The sequence below is a fragment of the Cardiocondyla obscurior genome, linkage group LG04 (genome assembly GCF_019399895.1).
Source record: "Cardiocondyla obscurior isolate alpha-2009 linkage group LG04, Cobs3.1, whole genome shotgun sequence".
In the NCBI taxonomy this organism is placed as follows: Eukaryota; Metazoa; Arthropoda; class Insecta; order Hymenoptera; family Formicidae; genus Cardiocondyla; species Cardiocondyla obscurior.
In genome coordinates this window covers 1,089,543-1,105,364 of record NC_091867.1, presented here as the reverse complement: position 1 = coordinate 1,105,364, position 15,822 = coordinate 1,089,543, and the positions used below count along the sequence as shown (strand labels likewise).

General features: G+C 39.5%; 2 protein-coding genes across 5 annotated transcripts in view; one reads left to right on the top strand and one right to left on the bottom strand.

Annotated features, from left to right (window-relative positions):
• Myo61f (Myosin 61F) overlaps positions 1 to 14,622 on the bottom strand; it is a 26,832-nt gene extending 12,210 nt beyond the window's left edge. The window contains exons 1-2 of one of the 2 annotated variants that reach the window (XM_070655451.1): positions 14,526 to 14,622; positions 13,818 to 13,902 (exon numbers count right to left, since the gene is read on the bottom strand). The gene's annotated coding sequence lies outside the window, so the exon portion shown is untranslated. Of the gene's footprint in view, positions 1 to 2,871; positions 3,013 to 13,817; positions 13,903 to 14,525 lie in introns of those variants that run through there. The other variant, XM_070655452.1, reaches the window with a different exon arrangement.
• Positions 3,173 to 15,822, top strand: LOC139101931 (kinesin-like protein KIF12). Of its 3 annotated transcripts, none has more exons than XM_070655454.1 (16): positions 3,173 to 4,162; positions 5,554 to 5,782; positions 9,449 to 9,541; positions 9,629 to 9,707; positions 9,889 to 10,101; positions 10,838 to 10,975; positions 11,162 to 11,303; positions 11,532 to 11,626; positions 11,915 to 12,056; positions 12,626 to 12,744; positions 12,878 to 12,982; positions 13,061 to 13,190; positions 13,390 to 13,615; positions 13,738 to 13,885; positions 14,019 to 14,239; positions 14,965 to 15,822. In XM_070655454.1, the coding sequence occupies exons 2-16, from the start codon at positions 5,562 to 5,564 to the stop codon at positions 15,407 to 15,409; spliced, it is 2,517 nt and encodes an 838-aa protein (XP_070511555.1). In that variant the 5' UTR covers positions 3,173 to 4,162; positions 5,554 to 5,561; the 3' UTR covers positions 15,410 to 15,822. The 3 variants fall into 3 exon arrangements, with proteins under 3 accessions (XP_070511555.1, XP_070511554.1, XP_070511556.1); XM_070655453.1 differs by having other exon boundaries at positions 5,545 to 5,782; XM_070655455.1 differs by having other exon boundaries at positions 5,545 to 5,782; positions 14,949 to 15,087.

Genomic DNA, 15,822 nt, shown 5'->3' with positions numbered 1-15,822 from the left:
ACGTAACGCGCAGGTAGCAAAGCTGCCGACGTACGTGATTGAAAACTACTTATATTATTAGATTAATTAGATAATTAGAGCTACCGACTGACGCGAATTAAGCTTCTGACATCGATAGGCTTTACGCGGTGGGTCTTAATAAAGCGAATTAATCACACGAAATACTTATAACTTCTTATAACACAGCAATTCTAATCCTTCGTATCGAATCTCTACATTCTTCTAGTACAATTATTGAATTTTTTATTATAAAGTAATTTCCCCCATCACCCCTTACGAGTACGATTTTATCGCGATGGATAGGCAATAGTATCCGAAAGATTTCACCTATTGTCAATTGTTACAACTGATCCAAGATATTTTTCCATTTCAAGAAAAAAGAAAGTAAACGGATTCAGATTTAATTTTTGCAGCTTTTCCCATTGTAATAACAATCAAGTTAGCGTCGAGTCGAGTCTTCAGTCATTGAATTATTAAAACCGAACTTATTCACTGGATAAAGAAAAAAAAAAAAAGAAAAAAAAAAAAGGAAGAGGAAAAAAAGCAGAGTCGGTGAAGTAAGATATATCAGTTGCATCGCGATTAATCAGTCCAATCGCTGAAAAGATGAGCGATTCTCGTCTTTCTTTCTCCTCTACGACTCTCTTGCCATCAATGGGTTCTCGAGATCTCTCATGCCGCTAAGTACGCACTTTCTGGGAAACGCGCTCGGTCCTGCCCACGTTTCTTCGGTCTCGGTACAATTACTTGCGTGCCAGTTTTCGCGATGATACACGATGCGCACGATCTCTAGTAGAATCAGCGATAACATTCTCGTCCATTAGTCTCGCGTAGGTGCAATCGAAAGCGAAACCGCTCTTCCCTTCCCTTCTTTTCTCGTTCTCTCTTCATCGTTCTCATTACGATGTCGCAATTCTAACGAGCCGCAGATATAATATTCCAAATGATAACCTTATCGCCGGCGCTTTCTATTGGCGATCTCTTAACTGCTAAACGCTTCTAGAAGCGAAAGCTCCGAACCTTCGCGATACCCTTACACGTGCTTTCTGCTCGGGTTCGGCAAGTACGAATGAAAGCATCGGCTACATTTCATTTCGGACTGCCGCCCATAATTATCCGTAATTGGTTTTACGATCGTCTCCACCCACTGTAATTTATAATCGTCCGCGGTATCAGCTCGTTCGAATGAAATATGAGGTCAGGTGAAGTTAATTAACATCCTGGGGCGGTCCCGTCGAACTGCCGAGCAGCACGTTTGGTAACTCAACTTCATTTCTATATACAGAAAACGTGGCTTCACGTGCTTACGTTTCATTCTCCTGTTCATTGTTATTCATAGTCGCGGCGTCATTTAAAATGGTTTAATCGTCACTTTCACGGGCCGATTGGATTTCTGCCTTTGTCTTAAGAAGGAAGAGGTTCTGCTTTCTCCCGCTTCCTTTCTGGAGTGCTTCCAACGAGCGCGCGCGCGATGAAAGAAATCCGATGGTCCCACGGGGCGAATATGACAGCAGCAGATCGGCCGAATTCTCGCTTTTGTTTCAGCCTCTGACTCATTTCTCAGGAAAGATAATTTGTGGCTATCGCTTACGCGGAATCCCGTCTCGGTTGCAAAGAGTTTTACGATCCACTTAGCGGGTATTGCTCGCGTTAAAGTTCGAAAGATCGTCAAACGCTCACGTTACACTTATTGCGTAAGACGTCGTGTTGCAACGATGTATAAGCTTGGTTAAAAATATGTATAGAAGAATTATTTCATAATAAAAAAAAAGAAATCCAGAATTTAGAAGTGTTAGTAAAATTTGTAATTAATTTTCAAGTAATCGCAAGCTTGCAATCAAGGGGGGAGTGATGTTTGATAAAAACAACGCTTTGAACCGAGAGCTCATTGAGGAAATATCGTATTCAACGGAGTCCTTCGATAAATTCGAACGAGAATCGAGCCGTACTTAAACTGCAATAACGCGACAACGTAAAACCGGCCTCGACAGACCAATGACATCTTCATCAAAGTGTTTAAAAACCGTTAGCCTTCGCTTGAAGCGAGCAACGATTCAATCACTTCTCTCGAAACACTTTCTTAACTGTTTCACGATATATTAATGCATTTTTCAAAACATTTTAGCAGCTTTCTCTAAAAGTATTTCGATAACAAAATCGTCAAGAAATATCACAATTGAACGACAGCCCACCCGCACAAACGCATCGTTAATTATAATACTACGTCAATTAATTGAATTGAAGTGCGTTATAATTCTTTTCAGATCTCAATGAAAAATTTATCACGCTTCTAATTAACTTGAGAAAGATCCAAACTCACAATATTTAATAATAAAAAGTTAATAATAAAATAAGAAATTGCTAGAATTATATTGCAGTGCATTCAAGGCGCGATGCATTCGTGTCGTAACATCTTTAACGATCTGTATGCTCTTTTAATAAGAGCGCGATCGTGATTTTCTCCGCGTGACTCACACCATATTGTAATAGTATAAATTGTAATTGATATATTCATTCGCGGGTCACGCAAATGTCTGTAAAAAAGGAAATGTGCCTTTTTTTTTTTCTTTCTTAAAGTTGACAAATTAACAAGATATTGTCACTAAATGGATGCAGCGAACAAATAAAGTCTCCTTCGGCCAAAATAAAAAATTAATATAAAACAGAAATACATTAATCTAATAATTCTAATATGAAACGTCGTTAGCAATAACGAATCGCGTCGGGCTTCAACGAGAAGTCTGAATAAAAGGAAGAGTAAAACGGGAGGCCACGAAGGGTTCACGTCCGTGCTCTTTCGGCTTTCCAGGTTCCACGATTGTGTGAACCACGATAAAACGTGCTCGCAAGAAAGGATATGCTTGTGCTCACTTTCGTTCCGCGCTTCTCGAGTATTCTTGTTCCTCGGGTCTCCTGGCGGCTCACGAGTCCAGACGGGCAGCGTGTTTAGCCATCGTCGTTAGGTCACCATCAGAGCGGAGGGCGCATAGAATCGCGGTACACGATTCGACGATTCGCAAGCCCTAAGAAGTCACGGTCCCCGATGTGCAGCGGGTTCGACGTACCCGCGGGAAAACCGTCGTCGTCGTCGTCGTCGTCTCTTGAATAACGGTCTCCCCGGACACGATACGCGTGGGGTACTCCGTGCGCACGCCACGGTGTAACACACGAAACTGCCGGTCTGAAAGAGAGTTCTCCTCTTCGGTGCCCCGGTGGCATAAGGTGGCGGCTGAAGAGAGGAAGGCCAGGCTCTGCCAGCCGGCCGAACGACTTAACGGCGAGAAAGAGAGAGGAATTCGTTCTCTGGTGTGCGTGCGTGTATGACGCACGCGAGATGCCCTGTGTGAACCTTACCAGGGTCCTGGCACCGGGGCCGTGGGTTTCGTAGACCTCAGAACGGATTCTCGCAACGTGACGGTTGTCAACGAAATCTGACGTAAGAGAGCTCCTTTTCCATAACATAACAATTGAACTTCTTTAAGCTTTGACTTTGAGTCATTACCCTCGTTTTCATTTGAAACGAGAAAATGTAAAAAGTAAATAACCAAATTAAATAAACATTTTATCACATTGATAGTACTCGTAATAATAATTTTTTGCAAATAATTATACAAATCTCTCTCTCTCTCTTTCTCTCTCTAGCGACCTTCACTAAAGTGTCTACTGCCGATCGACATCAATCATCGTTGTCGACGTCGTTGTTGCCGATGTCAAGTTCGCGGTGATGTAATTCCAAGTCCACGTGGACGATGACCGTGCTGCTGAGGGTGTATCGAGGGTGAGGGTGAGGGCAAAATTGCAGCGGTGGTGGACACGGTGAGCAATAACTGGTTGTTGTGACGAGCGGCCGTCGCTTTCGATCGGCGCGCGACACCGACTATAGAAGAACTACCCCCTCGGTGGCCTCCCGCGGGTCAAGACTCACCCCCGTCTATCAGTACGGCGTCGGTGCTTGTTGCTACTGCATGCAGCGGAAACGTGTGCCTTCGTTCCCCGCAAATGCTCGAGCCGTCGACTCGATAAATCGTTGGAGGTGAATCGCGCCCCTCCGACCGAAACCAAAGACGCGTTTCGTCTCGGCAGAGAGGGGTCGGCAGTGCGGGTGCAGTGCGATTTCGAAAAGGTGCTAAGATTATTCCGGACGATACATGAAATTGCGAATGTAAGTGCACTTCCGTCGATGTATCGCGACTATACACTCGAGGACGTCACGTTGGATTTAAGTTCGATAAGCGACCTAAGCGATCTCTTCAATTATTAAAATCCTACCCGCTCTATTAGAGTGAGATGAGCGTTTAGTTGCATTTATATAAACTTAGCTTTTTTCGGATAATAATAACGGAACGGAAACTCGCTATGAAATCGTAATAATCGTGAACTATAGTACTAGTGTTAATATTTTTTTTTTTTTTTTTTCTGTTACGGATACACATTTTCTACGTATATAGTTTTAATACTACGATATTTCTATGTATATGTATGTCGATTTATGATAGTTCCGCGAGATAATAAATTCCATTTCGCAACGGGACGATAATGTTAGAGGACAATGGCGACAATCGATGGCATAAATCAATTAGAAGATTACACTTACTTAATCGTTGTTTTAATCGATCGTTAATTTCCCGAGCGGTTGCTTTAAGATCTGCCTTTTAATGACTCGTGTAAAGTATTTTTATTAGTCATTTGGTCCGCTTGCTTGCTTGCTTTTACTTTCAACAAGGCAGTAAAACGCGATCTTCCGGAACAGAAGATGATATCGTGCTGGGAGAAAAGTGATTTTATTCCTAGCCAGACATCGGTTCTAGTCGGTGATTTCAATGCTTCCACAGAACGGCTTTAATTACGAAAGATTTATAATGAAATAATTAAAGGCTTTTCCTCGAAAAAAAAAGGGCTATAAATTTTTAATCGTAACAAGTCTTTTCACTCCATTTGTTACATTTAATTAATGCAAGAAATTTATTTATTATCGATTGTTTATTTTATGTACCTATTATTCTAATATGCATATTTTTCATGTGTTTGTTAAAATTTCAATTTTCAGAAAAATTAATTTCCACGTAAATCTACTCTAGAACGTTTCGAGGTAGCTTTCGCTTTAATTGCGATAACACCTAATTATCATCGTGGGTGAAACCAAGCTTGTCGAGAATTCGCAATCGAATCGAGCACATGCGCGAAATGCGCGAAACGTCCATAATTAGTTGACCATTGAATGCGCAAGTGGTTGCATAAATTTTAACATTTTGAATTTGCGCGTTTACCAAAAAGATTGTGACAAAAGATAAGCGTGATCTTAAATCCTACGGTAACACGTCTGTGAAATACGGCCTTTTGGAGGACTAAAACTAAAAAAAAAAAAGAAAGAAAAAAAAAACCGTTATCCTGCGTTGTCTTTTTCATTAAAACATTAAAAATTTATATATTTAGACCTATTTTTATATATTATTCGTGACACTAAAATATTCAAAATGCGACATTTCGTACGAACTCGGAGCTACCCGGCTCTGTTGAATATAAATTAATATTGAAATAATGTAGATTTAGCAGGTGGACGAATGGTGCTGGTGAAAAATCCATCTCCGACACGCGGCCCGAGCCCCCAACGAGAAAATGGGAAGAACGGAAGGTCGAGGGTACGAAAAGGCGGAGGACGGGGTTCACGAGGGAACAGTCCTGGCGAGCAAACTGGTTCTCGAGGAAGTAGTCCAGGAAAGAGCGGTGGTTCCGACACCAAGGGAAAGGGAAAAAACACGCTATTGCACTCACGGGGTAACGAGTAAGTATCCTGCCAGCCGCATGTCAAGAGAAACGAACGATTTGCGAATCGATGTAGACTATTTTGCGCTTGAATTGCACGTGGTATTTCCACAATCCGACGCCCACTTCATCTAAATTATTACTCATCGAAATTATCAGCACCTGTACCGTAACGTTTTGATTTGTAGTTGCAAATTAAAAAACTGAAAAAAAAAAAAGAAACCCTATCGATTTTATGTCACCTGTATTTACACTTATTGTGCTCGCGAAAGTAATATCCAATTATATTTTATGTATAAACCCCTAAAATTGTTCGTGACCGTGAAAAACAACGTACCATTGTGCTCAGCGACAGAGTTACAAATTTGCCTAATCGAAAAATGGATAATCGAAAATAATAAAATATTGACGGTGAAGCTGTCGAGTCGATGCTGTCTAGAAAAGCGAATTAATAATAACGAGATACAAATTGGCAATTGACTTATGCAATGCTCTATTATGATGAAATTAAGAAACTCGGCTCACGTTTTGATGCGTTTTCTTAAAAATGTACGTGCTAATAAATTTATCGCCAGTTTTCGCGCAAGTTTCTCGTAAAACTGCCGCGACAATGGAGCGAAATAACACACCAATAATTTATATTGCGAGAACGGTAAAGTTCGACGAAAAAACTGTTCGACAATCGATCGCTACGTGACAAGCTGAAGTGACATACGTATATTACATTCGCGCGAATACGTGATATGGGAAAGCCCGATTATCAGAACATTGTGCTTTATCGTTTTGATTTGCCGCGATAATATCGGGAATGACGATTACGGTGCATACGAAAGCGAACAGATAAGTCCGGGAATCGATACACGTCTTATTCTTATGCAAAAATCCGCCGATTGAAATTGACAGTTCTAATCAGTGCTCAATATTTTATGATCAACCGGCACTCGCCACTTAAATAATCGAGATTTTACGTAAGAGAAATCGATTTGCAAAGACAACAAAATACATCGTACTGAGGTACGCTTCTTTTACATAAGTACAAAGAGTTTAAAAACGTATTTTTATAACGCGCGATAATATCAGAGCACTCTTCGCATAAAATTATAAAGACGGAGAGCAACGTGTATGTAACATTTTAATTAATAATCACGTAACACCGTCACGACGAAATTGCAATTAATGATATAATCAGAAAATTGACCGTAAAGTGAATAATGCGAACGCTACGCAAATTTTACAGTTCCAATCGTGCTTGTTCCTTGCAATTTCACTTATAATAATTTATAATTCAGCGTGTTTTATTTCACGCCTGTTTACGGTGGAATCTCAAGATTGCACGGTCTCGTAAAATTGCTCTATTGATTCGCGGTTTCGCGAGAAAGAGAATTGGCCGGCGAGATAAATTGTCCTAGCTGGAAATCGTTCGGAAGATCTAGGACAAAGATGACACACGATGCGGCTATCAAGAGGGACAGTAACTCGCGCTCATTTGCGACTTGCGTTCGATTTTACCCGGGTCGCTTGTGTAAACTCCCCGTCACCGCTTCGATACGAAAAACGACGCACGCACGAACACTTCCACGCTTCCGGTATCACACGCTTTGACACCGCATATCGATTTACAGGGGCATTTACGGTCTCTCCATCGATCCCACGTAGTTAATGCAATTTTATATTATTTTAAAGTTACTCAAGAGTCATTTTATTACATAGTATAAATATTAACGCACTACTGTGGTCTGTACCGGGAATTCGAACCTGCTCTTCGGTTACATTGGCTTCCAATTCAATAAGAAGATAAAATTATATATTTTATAAAATATTACGAGCGACAGAATAACACGCGATTATGTTTTTTTTTTTTTTTTTTTACGATTCTGAATTTACAGTCAACACGCGACTGTATTTAAATAATAATTGAACATTTAATTTGATATTCCGTAAAAATTCAACATCGCGTACGTCGCGTATTAAATTTTGTATTTATAAAATAAAATAATTCGCGTCAAACGTGAATTTAAATAACTTGGAAATGTTTCGGCTTGTGTTCGCCGCGTGTTCCTCCGAATTTTGACCCGAGAGAAACGTTCGACCGTTTTTATTTTTAGCGATTCGCGTACGAAAGGCGAGACGAACCAATGATAATGTCGGCGATATTTACGCACATACACATACGAGATGGTCATTTATGATGCCCACTACGAAGAGGTCGTGTCGCAAGGTCTCGCAATCGATAAGCGACATCGAAGTATATCGTAAAAATGCGTAACGTCCCTCTTGTCCACGTATGCGTATGACTAATATCACAAAAGAGACATCGAAAATATCTGTCCAGCTGGCAAAGCGGACTTTCGCGATTCTCGAGCCTCGAAAGGGTTGATCCCGGCTCGAGTACGCGTGTTAACGTGCGACACGCCAATTATTGTAAAACGATAAACTCGGGTCACCCCGCACGTGACTCGAGTGGCGTGTATGCACAGGTGGAAACGTCGCACCGAATCCGAACTCGTTTCAACAAAATGCCACTTGATAGCGAATTAATCAAAGGGTAATCGACCCTACATCGTACATGCAATCATTGAATTTCGAAGATCTTAGTTTCATCGCAATTACAAACGTATATTTCTATACGCGGTCATTATAGGTGCCGGGTACAAATGTGTTGAATAAAAAAAAAAAAAAAAAACTGGAAAGAGGCGGTCATTCTATGACTGTAAATAATTAGTTTTTAATAAAAGTCACTGTACTTCATTGTCTTGCGGCGGAACTGCGATGACTTTCGAAATTCGTCATGTTTAAAATGATATTTCGTGCCTGGTTATTCGGTATTTGCCCGTTTGAGGGAATTATATAGCTTCGGCGAAGCAACGCGAATGCCTCGACATAAGATTTGCAGGGCGCACTTTGTATTCCGTAGCGGGAGCTTCTCGGGAATCCGCGGTTTGCGACGGGTGATTGATCGAGCGATTTGGTATTTACCAGCATCGTTGCTATGAATCATTGAGGAAGGTCTCTCGGCATGCAGTGGCGTTTCGGAATGAAAAAGAAATCGCGCCTGCAGATAATAATGCGGCCAAACACGCGAGCGGCTCGACGGGCTTTCGACCGGTGCCTCGTGAATTTATAAGGGCCGTCCGCGCGATTAGAGGTCAATCGAAGGATTGACTGAACGTTTCCGTATCGGAAACATTCGCGATCGCGCATTCATGAAACGCCGTTAATTTGCGGAATTAGATCAGCGGTCGTGGTTTAATAATAAAACCGGCGGATAGCTATGCGCGTAATAATAATAACCGCATGCAGCTGGACAGTGACGCTCCATATTTTTTAACTACGAAGATCTTTAACTACGGCGACTTTTGCCGGGAGATTTCTAATCTAGGACAACTGGTAACGCGACGCATTCCGTATTCAAAGAAATAATTACATTTAATAACGGTAAAACACTATTATAATATTAACTTCTTTTTTCTTTTTTTTTCTTTCTTTTTTTAATTTTTAAAATGACAGTCGTCGGACGAATAAAGGCAAGAGATGTACGGCATAGATATACGTAGCTTTTCACCGCTTAAGTAATATGTGCGTACATAAAATCTGTCATATCTATTGATCGCCGTTATACCTTGCAAATGTATTTTATTAATACACGTTGATAGATCGCGTAGACAATGTTACTGCATGCTTCTAGGGTCGGCAGCATCGAGAGATTAATCGACGGTGATAAACGTATAATTGCGACCAAGCATCTACTTCCAGAAAACAATATAAATGTCGTCGTCAGGTATTAGCTCAACTTGCTTTTTCTCTTACGTCATTTTAAATTTATGTTGAATTATTGCGACACCGTTTTTTCTGTCCCTTCTTTCAGGGTACGTCCGCTCAGCAGCAAAGAAATTAAATCCGGTGACGAAATGGTCGTGCAGTTTCCCGGCGATGGACAAATATACGTAAGTGCGGCAGTCGTTCGTAAAATTCCGTCTTGTCGCGGCCATTTCTCTGCCTGGAGACCCAGATTTCCTAAGCCGATACTGTCCTCGATCTTTTTCCATACCGTCACTCTTCCGCCATCGATAACAATTTATGCGCAATGATCGAGTTAAGTGGAACACTACGTCTTTCATTTCGCAGTGCGACGTGGTCACGAGCAGCGGCGACAAAAAGCCTAAAGTATTCTCGTACAATGTCGTTTTCGAGCCAAATGCCACGCAGGAGGACATCCTGCAGTACTCCGGTATTAAGAACCTTATCGAAATGGCGGTGGAAGGCTTCAGCTGCACCGCGTTTTGTTACGGACAGACCGGAAGTGGCAAAACGCATACTCTGACTGGACCTCCGAGGCTTGTGAGCATAGTAAAATTTTTATTTCGCGTATAACAGTGATATACACCCCCGGCGATAAATTTATTCTACGCGCGCGATAATAAAGTTGTATTCTTGGATAAATCGCAAGTAAAAGTTATACGAATTGCTATTTAATGGCGTTCAGTTATAGTGCAAAAGACAATGCAATACGTAAAACATATGGTGACGTTAGCGATCGATAGCCACATAGCTAGTCACACAGTCGGAAGGTTAAAGTTGATTGTCTTTCGTAGATAAGATAATGCGTTTAAGTCACACGTAATGTCATTTCATGCAACTAAACGTAATATTGAAATTTTGATACCTGACGTATCTATCGATTAAAACGCGGCGTTTTAAAATAATAAATTGCGCCTCTAAATAGACACAAAACATAGGCAACTTACAAAAATATAAAACCAAACTTTGTTTCGCCCATAATTGTTCCAATTATAAAAAAATTTTAATCGCTCGATAATGAAAGAACATTGCAACGATATATATTTTAATAAAAATAACTTCTCTAATTAATAATAATATTCAATTGATATGTGAATTAATATAATTAATTCGAAACAATGCGCTTAATAAAATAAAACACGTATCACAAATTTTATTTCAGAATTAATTAAGATTCAAGTGTATGCATTTAATAATGCCAAAATTAGACTGACTCGCTGCAATAATAAATATTCCCCTGTTCCTAAAATTAATCTGACTATTCTTTTTGTAATAGTTCGAAAAAACGGATCCGTACTCGGAGGACCATGGTCTGGTCTTCCGTTCCTTCGTCTACCTATTTAAAGTCCTTCAACAACACGAGAAATGCAACTTTGTACTAAAGGCTTCCTTTCTGGAAATCTATAATGAGAAGGTCTGTCTTTCAAGTGATAAGATATTGTCGAGTAGAAATATTAATGTAAAGCAAACTTTTTTTTTTTTTAATTGTCATAAAGCAAACTTTGTTTCGCTTTATGAGTGGAAAAAGATGAGCGATTGTCATTTGTAAGTGAGTTTTGTTATAAAACTGATGGTAATATAAAAATGAATAAATAAATAGGTGATAGATCTTTTAAATCCCGGCACTTCAAGGAAAACCTTGGCAGTACGATGGAGTAAAAAGACACGCGGATTCTTCGTCGAGAATCTGTTCACGGTGGAATGTGAAGAACTGGATGATCTTCTGGCTGTACTCGAAGAAGGTAAAATTGAGAAACAAACTCGCAATTTCGCCACGAAAATAGGCCGGATTTCGAACAATTTATGTTGGCATAATTATACATTTCTTTTAATTGATATTAATCGTATAAAGAAGTTTTCTAATTTCACTTTAAAAAGCTACTTTTTTTTTATTTTAAAGTTAGAATTTACGGAACATTGTTTAATCCGAAAAAAAAATTATTGGTTTATAACAATCGCTATTTTAATAGGACTGAGAAATAGATCAATGGGTACGCACAATATGAACGAATACTCCAGCAGAAGCCATTCAATTTTGACTGTATATATAACATCTGAACAAGCGGTAAGCAAATGAAATATCTATGATTGTTAAACATTTTCTCTTGCGGCAAAAATGAAAAATTATTCGAAGATAAGCAAATATCGGAGTAATATATCATATTCTGTACTAACAATGCAATTCACTTCGTCGCCATTTCTAGTCGAGCAATCGAATTTTTTTGCACATTAATTTGCATTGAAAAGTAATTACTAATAACCACGTGAATAAATTTATTAAGTAAAATTAATTTTCACTATCACCAAACGGTGATCCGGATTAATTAAAAACGAGCCTCTCTTGTATCGATAGATGGAGAACGGTGTGTTTATCTCAAAACAAGGGAAAATTAATTTTGTGGATCTTGCCGGAAGCGAAATGACCAAGAAAACACAGAGCGAGGGTAAAACGTTGGAAGAAGCAAACAATATTAACAAGAGCCTCATGGTATTAGGTGAGTCCATATCCTAATTGTACTTTCTGATATTCGAGTTGAAGGAACGAGAAACTTTTTTGCGTATAACACACAGCTCGATAAAACTTCATTATAAATACAAAGCTTGCGGAATCTGACGTTTCCTTATGTCACGGCTGATACGTACTATGTAATGTAAACTGAATGCAATTGCGTCACGCTCAACAATTATTTCACTATGAATAGCGATTACAATTAATTTATTGACGGAAAATTAGATTAGATCTTGACTTTGAAATTGCGGCACATCTATTATTTAGAACAGCTCAAGTAATCGATAGCTATTAAGTTACTGACATGTGAAAAGACGTGCCTTCCGTCTATGGAAATAATCGATAAACTTTCGCGATTACAGTCGCTAAACAAAACAATAAGAATTTTTTCGCAAATACTTAGTTCTCCAATTATTACCCTAACTTTCACAAGAATTATTAAAACAAAAAAAAAAGGAATTTACGACACCTTATTTTGCAAAGTATTTAAAGTTGAAATTAAGCCAGATTTTCTTGAGAAAAAAAAATTAACGTTACTTATTGTACTTCGCGAAGGATACTGCATTTCTTCCTTGAGCGATGGAAAACGAAAAGGTGGCCACATTCCTTATCGGGATAGTAAACTGACGAAGCTTCTGGCCGACAGTCTTGCCGGAAATGGTGTCACGTTAATGGTGAGTTAATAATATGCTTTTCATAACAAATTTTTATAATTTACAAAAATGAAGTGTAGAGAAAGTGAATATCTATTCGTCATTTGTTATTTCTTAATTTTCTATATTTTACAATGTCAATAACTACGTTTAGATCGCCTGTGTTTCGCCGGCTCGTTCGAATGCCAACGAAACATTAAACACCTTGAGATACGCCGCGAGAGCCAAAAAGATTTCCACGAAGCCTATCATAGTGATGGTAAGATCACGTATTTACTGCGAGGTTTTAAAAAAGATTTTAAAACGCGAATGTGTATAATCTTATTTTCTTTTACAGGATCCACGTGAGGCTCTGATTCTCAGTTTGAAGCGCGAGGTTGGAGCCCTTCAGACCGAAAATGATCACTTGAGGATGGCTCTTCATCTAAGTAACGAGACTCAAAATGCGAACCGTAGCGAATCAAAAAGTAATATCCATATATTCCTAAGATATCACCGTCAATCTCATCCATCATTCTTTTATCGATAATGTCAAACGCGAAAAATAATGAAAATACCATTAGTATAATCTCATAACATGAGTCAAAAGCAATTAAGTTTGATAAATCAGTCTCGCTCTATTAATATGTTTCTCTTATTATTATTATTATCATCGATCTCTCACAGCTGAAAGACTGATTCCTATAACACCGCCGCCGGTGGATTTCGACAAGTTGGCTGAGATGGAGAGCTCGGAGCTCAGCCAGCTGATCCACGCGTACATCACCGAGAACGAGGCGTTACGGCGCGAGAACGCGGAGCTCTACGCCACGCGGGATCAAGTGATACGAGATCAGGAACTCGTTTGCCGAGAAAACGAGAGACTGCTCAAAAAACTCGAGGACGTGAACTCGTAAGTCCGTCAAACGCCACATTTCTAACGTGAATTTGTTTAAACCGATATCTGAAGCATTTGACCCTCCCTTTCTTAGATTTAATGCTTGCGGATTTATATTTTATGACATTTTTATATAGGGTATGTTGCCGATCGCCTATAATACCAGCAAGACCCTCATATTCAGCGGAATTGTTAAATGATAACAATGAAGACGTACCTGGTGCAACCAATGTCTGGACGAATCCGAACGCTGCTCCTAGTCCGGTGTACTCCTTTACTTCAAAGGTATAATCAAAGTCCATCTGAAATGACAATAAATATTTTATGAAGAAAGTTGTTATAACAATGTGTAAAATAGATTTAATTTGTTACATTTAAAGCACAATGTAACTTTCTCAATTATATATTTTTATTTTAGCATACGCTCGGTAGCGGACTATATAGATCGGACTATACAACTAGTAGCATGCCAGAAAAAGTATTGAAAGAGCTTGACAAACGTAGAATCGTTGGCAGTTACAACAATATTGCCGAAACGTACAAAGACAAGAGCAGTCACCGCCGACATAATTCGTGGGACAATAGCAATCGGCCTATGATCAGTCCAGAACAAAGAATCTCACCAATGGATATAAATCAGTAAGTAATTCAGTTTTATTGCAATCTAACTTGTCGTTCAATCTACCTAATCGATTTTTCGACAATAATAGCAACGAGTTATTGTTATTATTACAGTAATTTAATAATTATTTTTTAATTTTTTAAATAATTATTTTGCCATACAGTTATATTACGTCTAGAAATTGTAAAGAAACTAATTTCCAGAAAAATAACACTTGTATGACTGTGAGTGAGTGTAAATGTACTTCAAGTTTGTAAGAAGTTTGCATTGTATAACCATATCAAATTGCATCAAGCGTAATACCTTGCGAATATTCTCTCCACATGTGGCAATGAAAAATTGTGGAAGAAGTCTTGCTTTTGGAAAAAGTGTCGATTTACTTTGGAGCCTGGATTGAGACCTAAAACAGAAAGAAAAAAAAATAATGTAAAAGCTTCTTATCCAATTTCGAATAAAACATTTGTCATTCGTTGCTCGACTCTTGTATCAAGACAAAATACATCTTTACTTAAATTATTGGGCATTATAATTCTAGTGTTTTTAAAAACGTGATAAAGTTCTATATTCGTCATCAGATCGCATTGTATTTCAATCCCAAAGGCACAAAACGAGAGTTTTTCGAATTTTATTTCGCTGAAAGCAATTAAACGTTCTTCGAGGTATTACGTTTGACGCTCGCCACTCACGCGCCTCTGCCCCGAGCAAAACCGACTAAACTAACCGAAGGCACATACGGTGACAGTCAGGGTCAAAGGACGACCTTACGGCGCACCTCGACGGTTCCTGAGGAGGGTAAGCCTCCGCCGTCGAGATCGAGGTCGAGCGACCTGCCGGCTGCAGACGGCTTCGTCCCAGCCTCCAACGCCAACGCCAACGCTACCGCCACGGCCGCTACCAATGTCGCTACCGAGATGCAATCTAACGGGTCACCCGACTCGATTCTGAGCGGTCCTCTCGAGGAGGGTGGCACGTCTGCCCCCGACTCCGCGGATTCGGTCGCCCCTACCGTTCCCTTCCCGCCGATATCGCACTCACCTTCGTCTTACGTGACGCCGGAATCAGAGCCGCGGGATCGGAAGTCGCGGTCCAGTGGGAAGGACAGAAGAAACGCCGGGGAAGGAGTCAAGGATGAACATCGGGCGTTCGGAAGTCCGGTCCCTGTCGACGACGACGACGGACAGTTTTGAGGCCGCGAGCCTCCATGACGAGGACATAGAAATTCCTATAACAAAAATATATTTTATTATTTTACAAGAACGTACCTTATTGTCGAGAGAACATAGTGAACAAGGGAAAAGGGAATACTTCTTTCCTCTTTTTTATTTAAAAAAACATTGAGTGACGTCTATTTAAATGTACACTGATCATATACGATTTTACTCGTGACTGTAATTGTAAAATACACTTCTACACACATACACATACACACATATTATACATATATACAAATACACACGTCGGATAGAATCTTTTTCTTAGTTCATACGATATCGTTTTCGTAAAAAAAGAACCAGAGTTGTACAGAATAAAGTATAGATTATAAATTATAAATTAAAGCTGTATAAGAAAGATTTAACGAATTAAAACGGATTGACAGAAA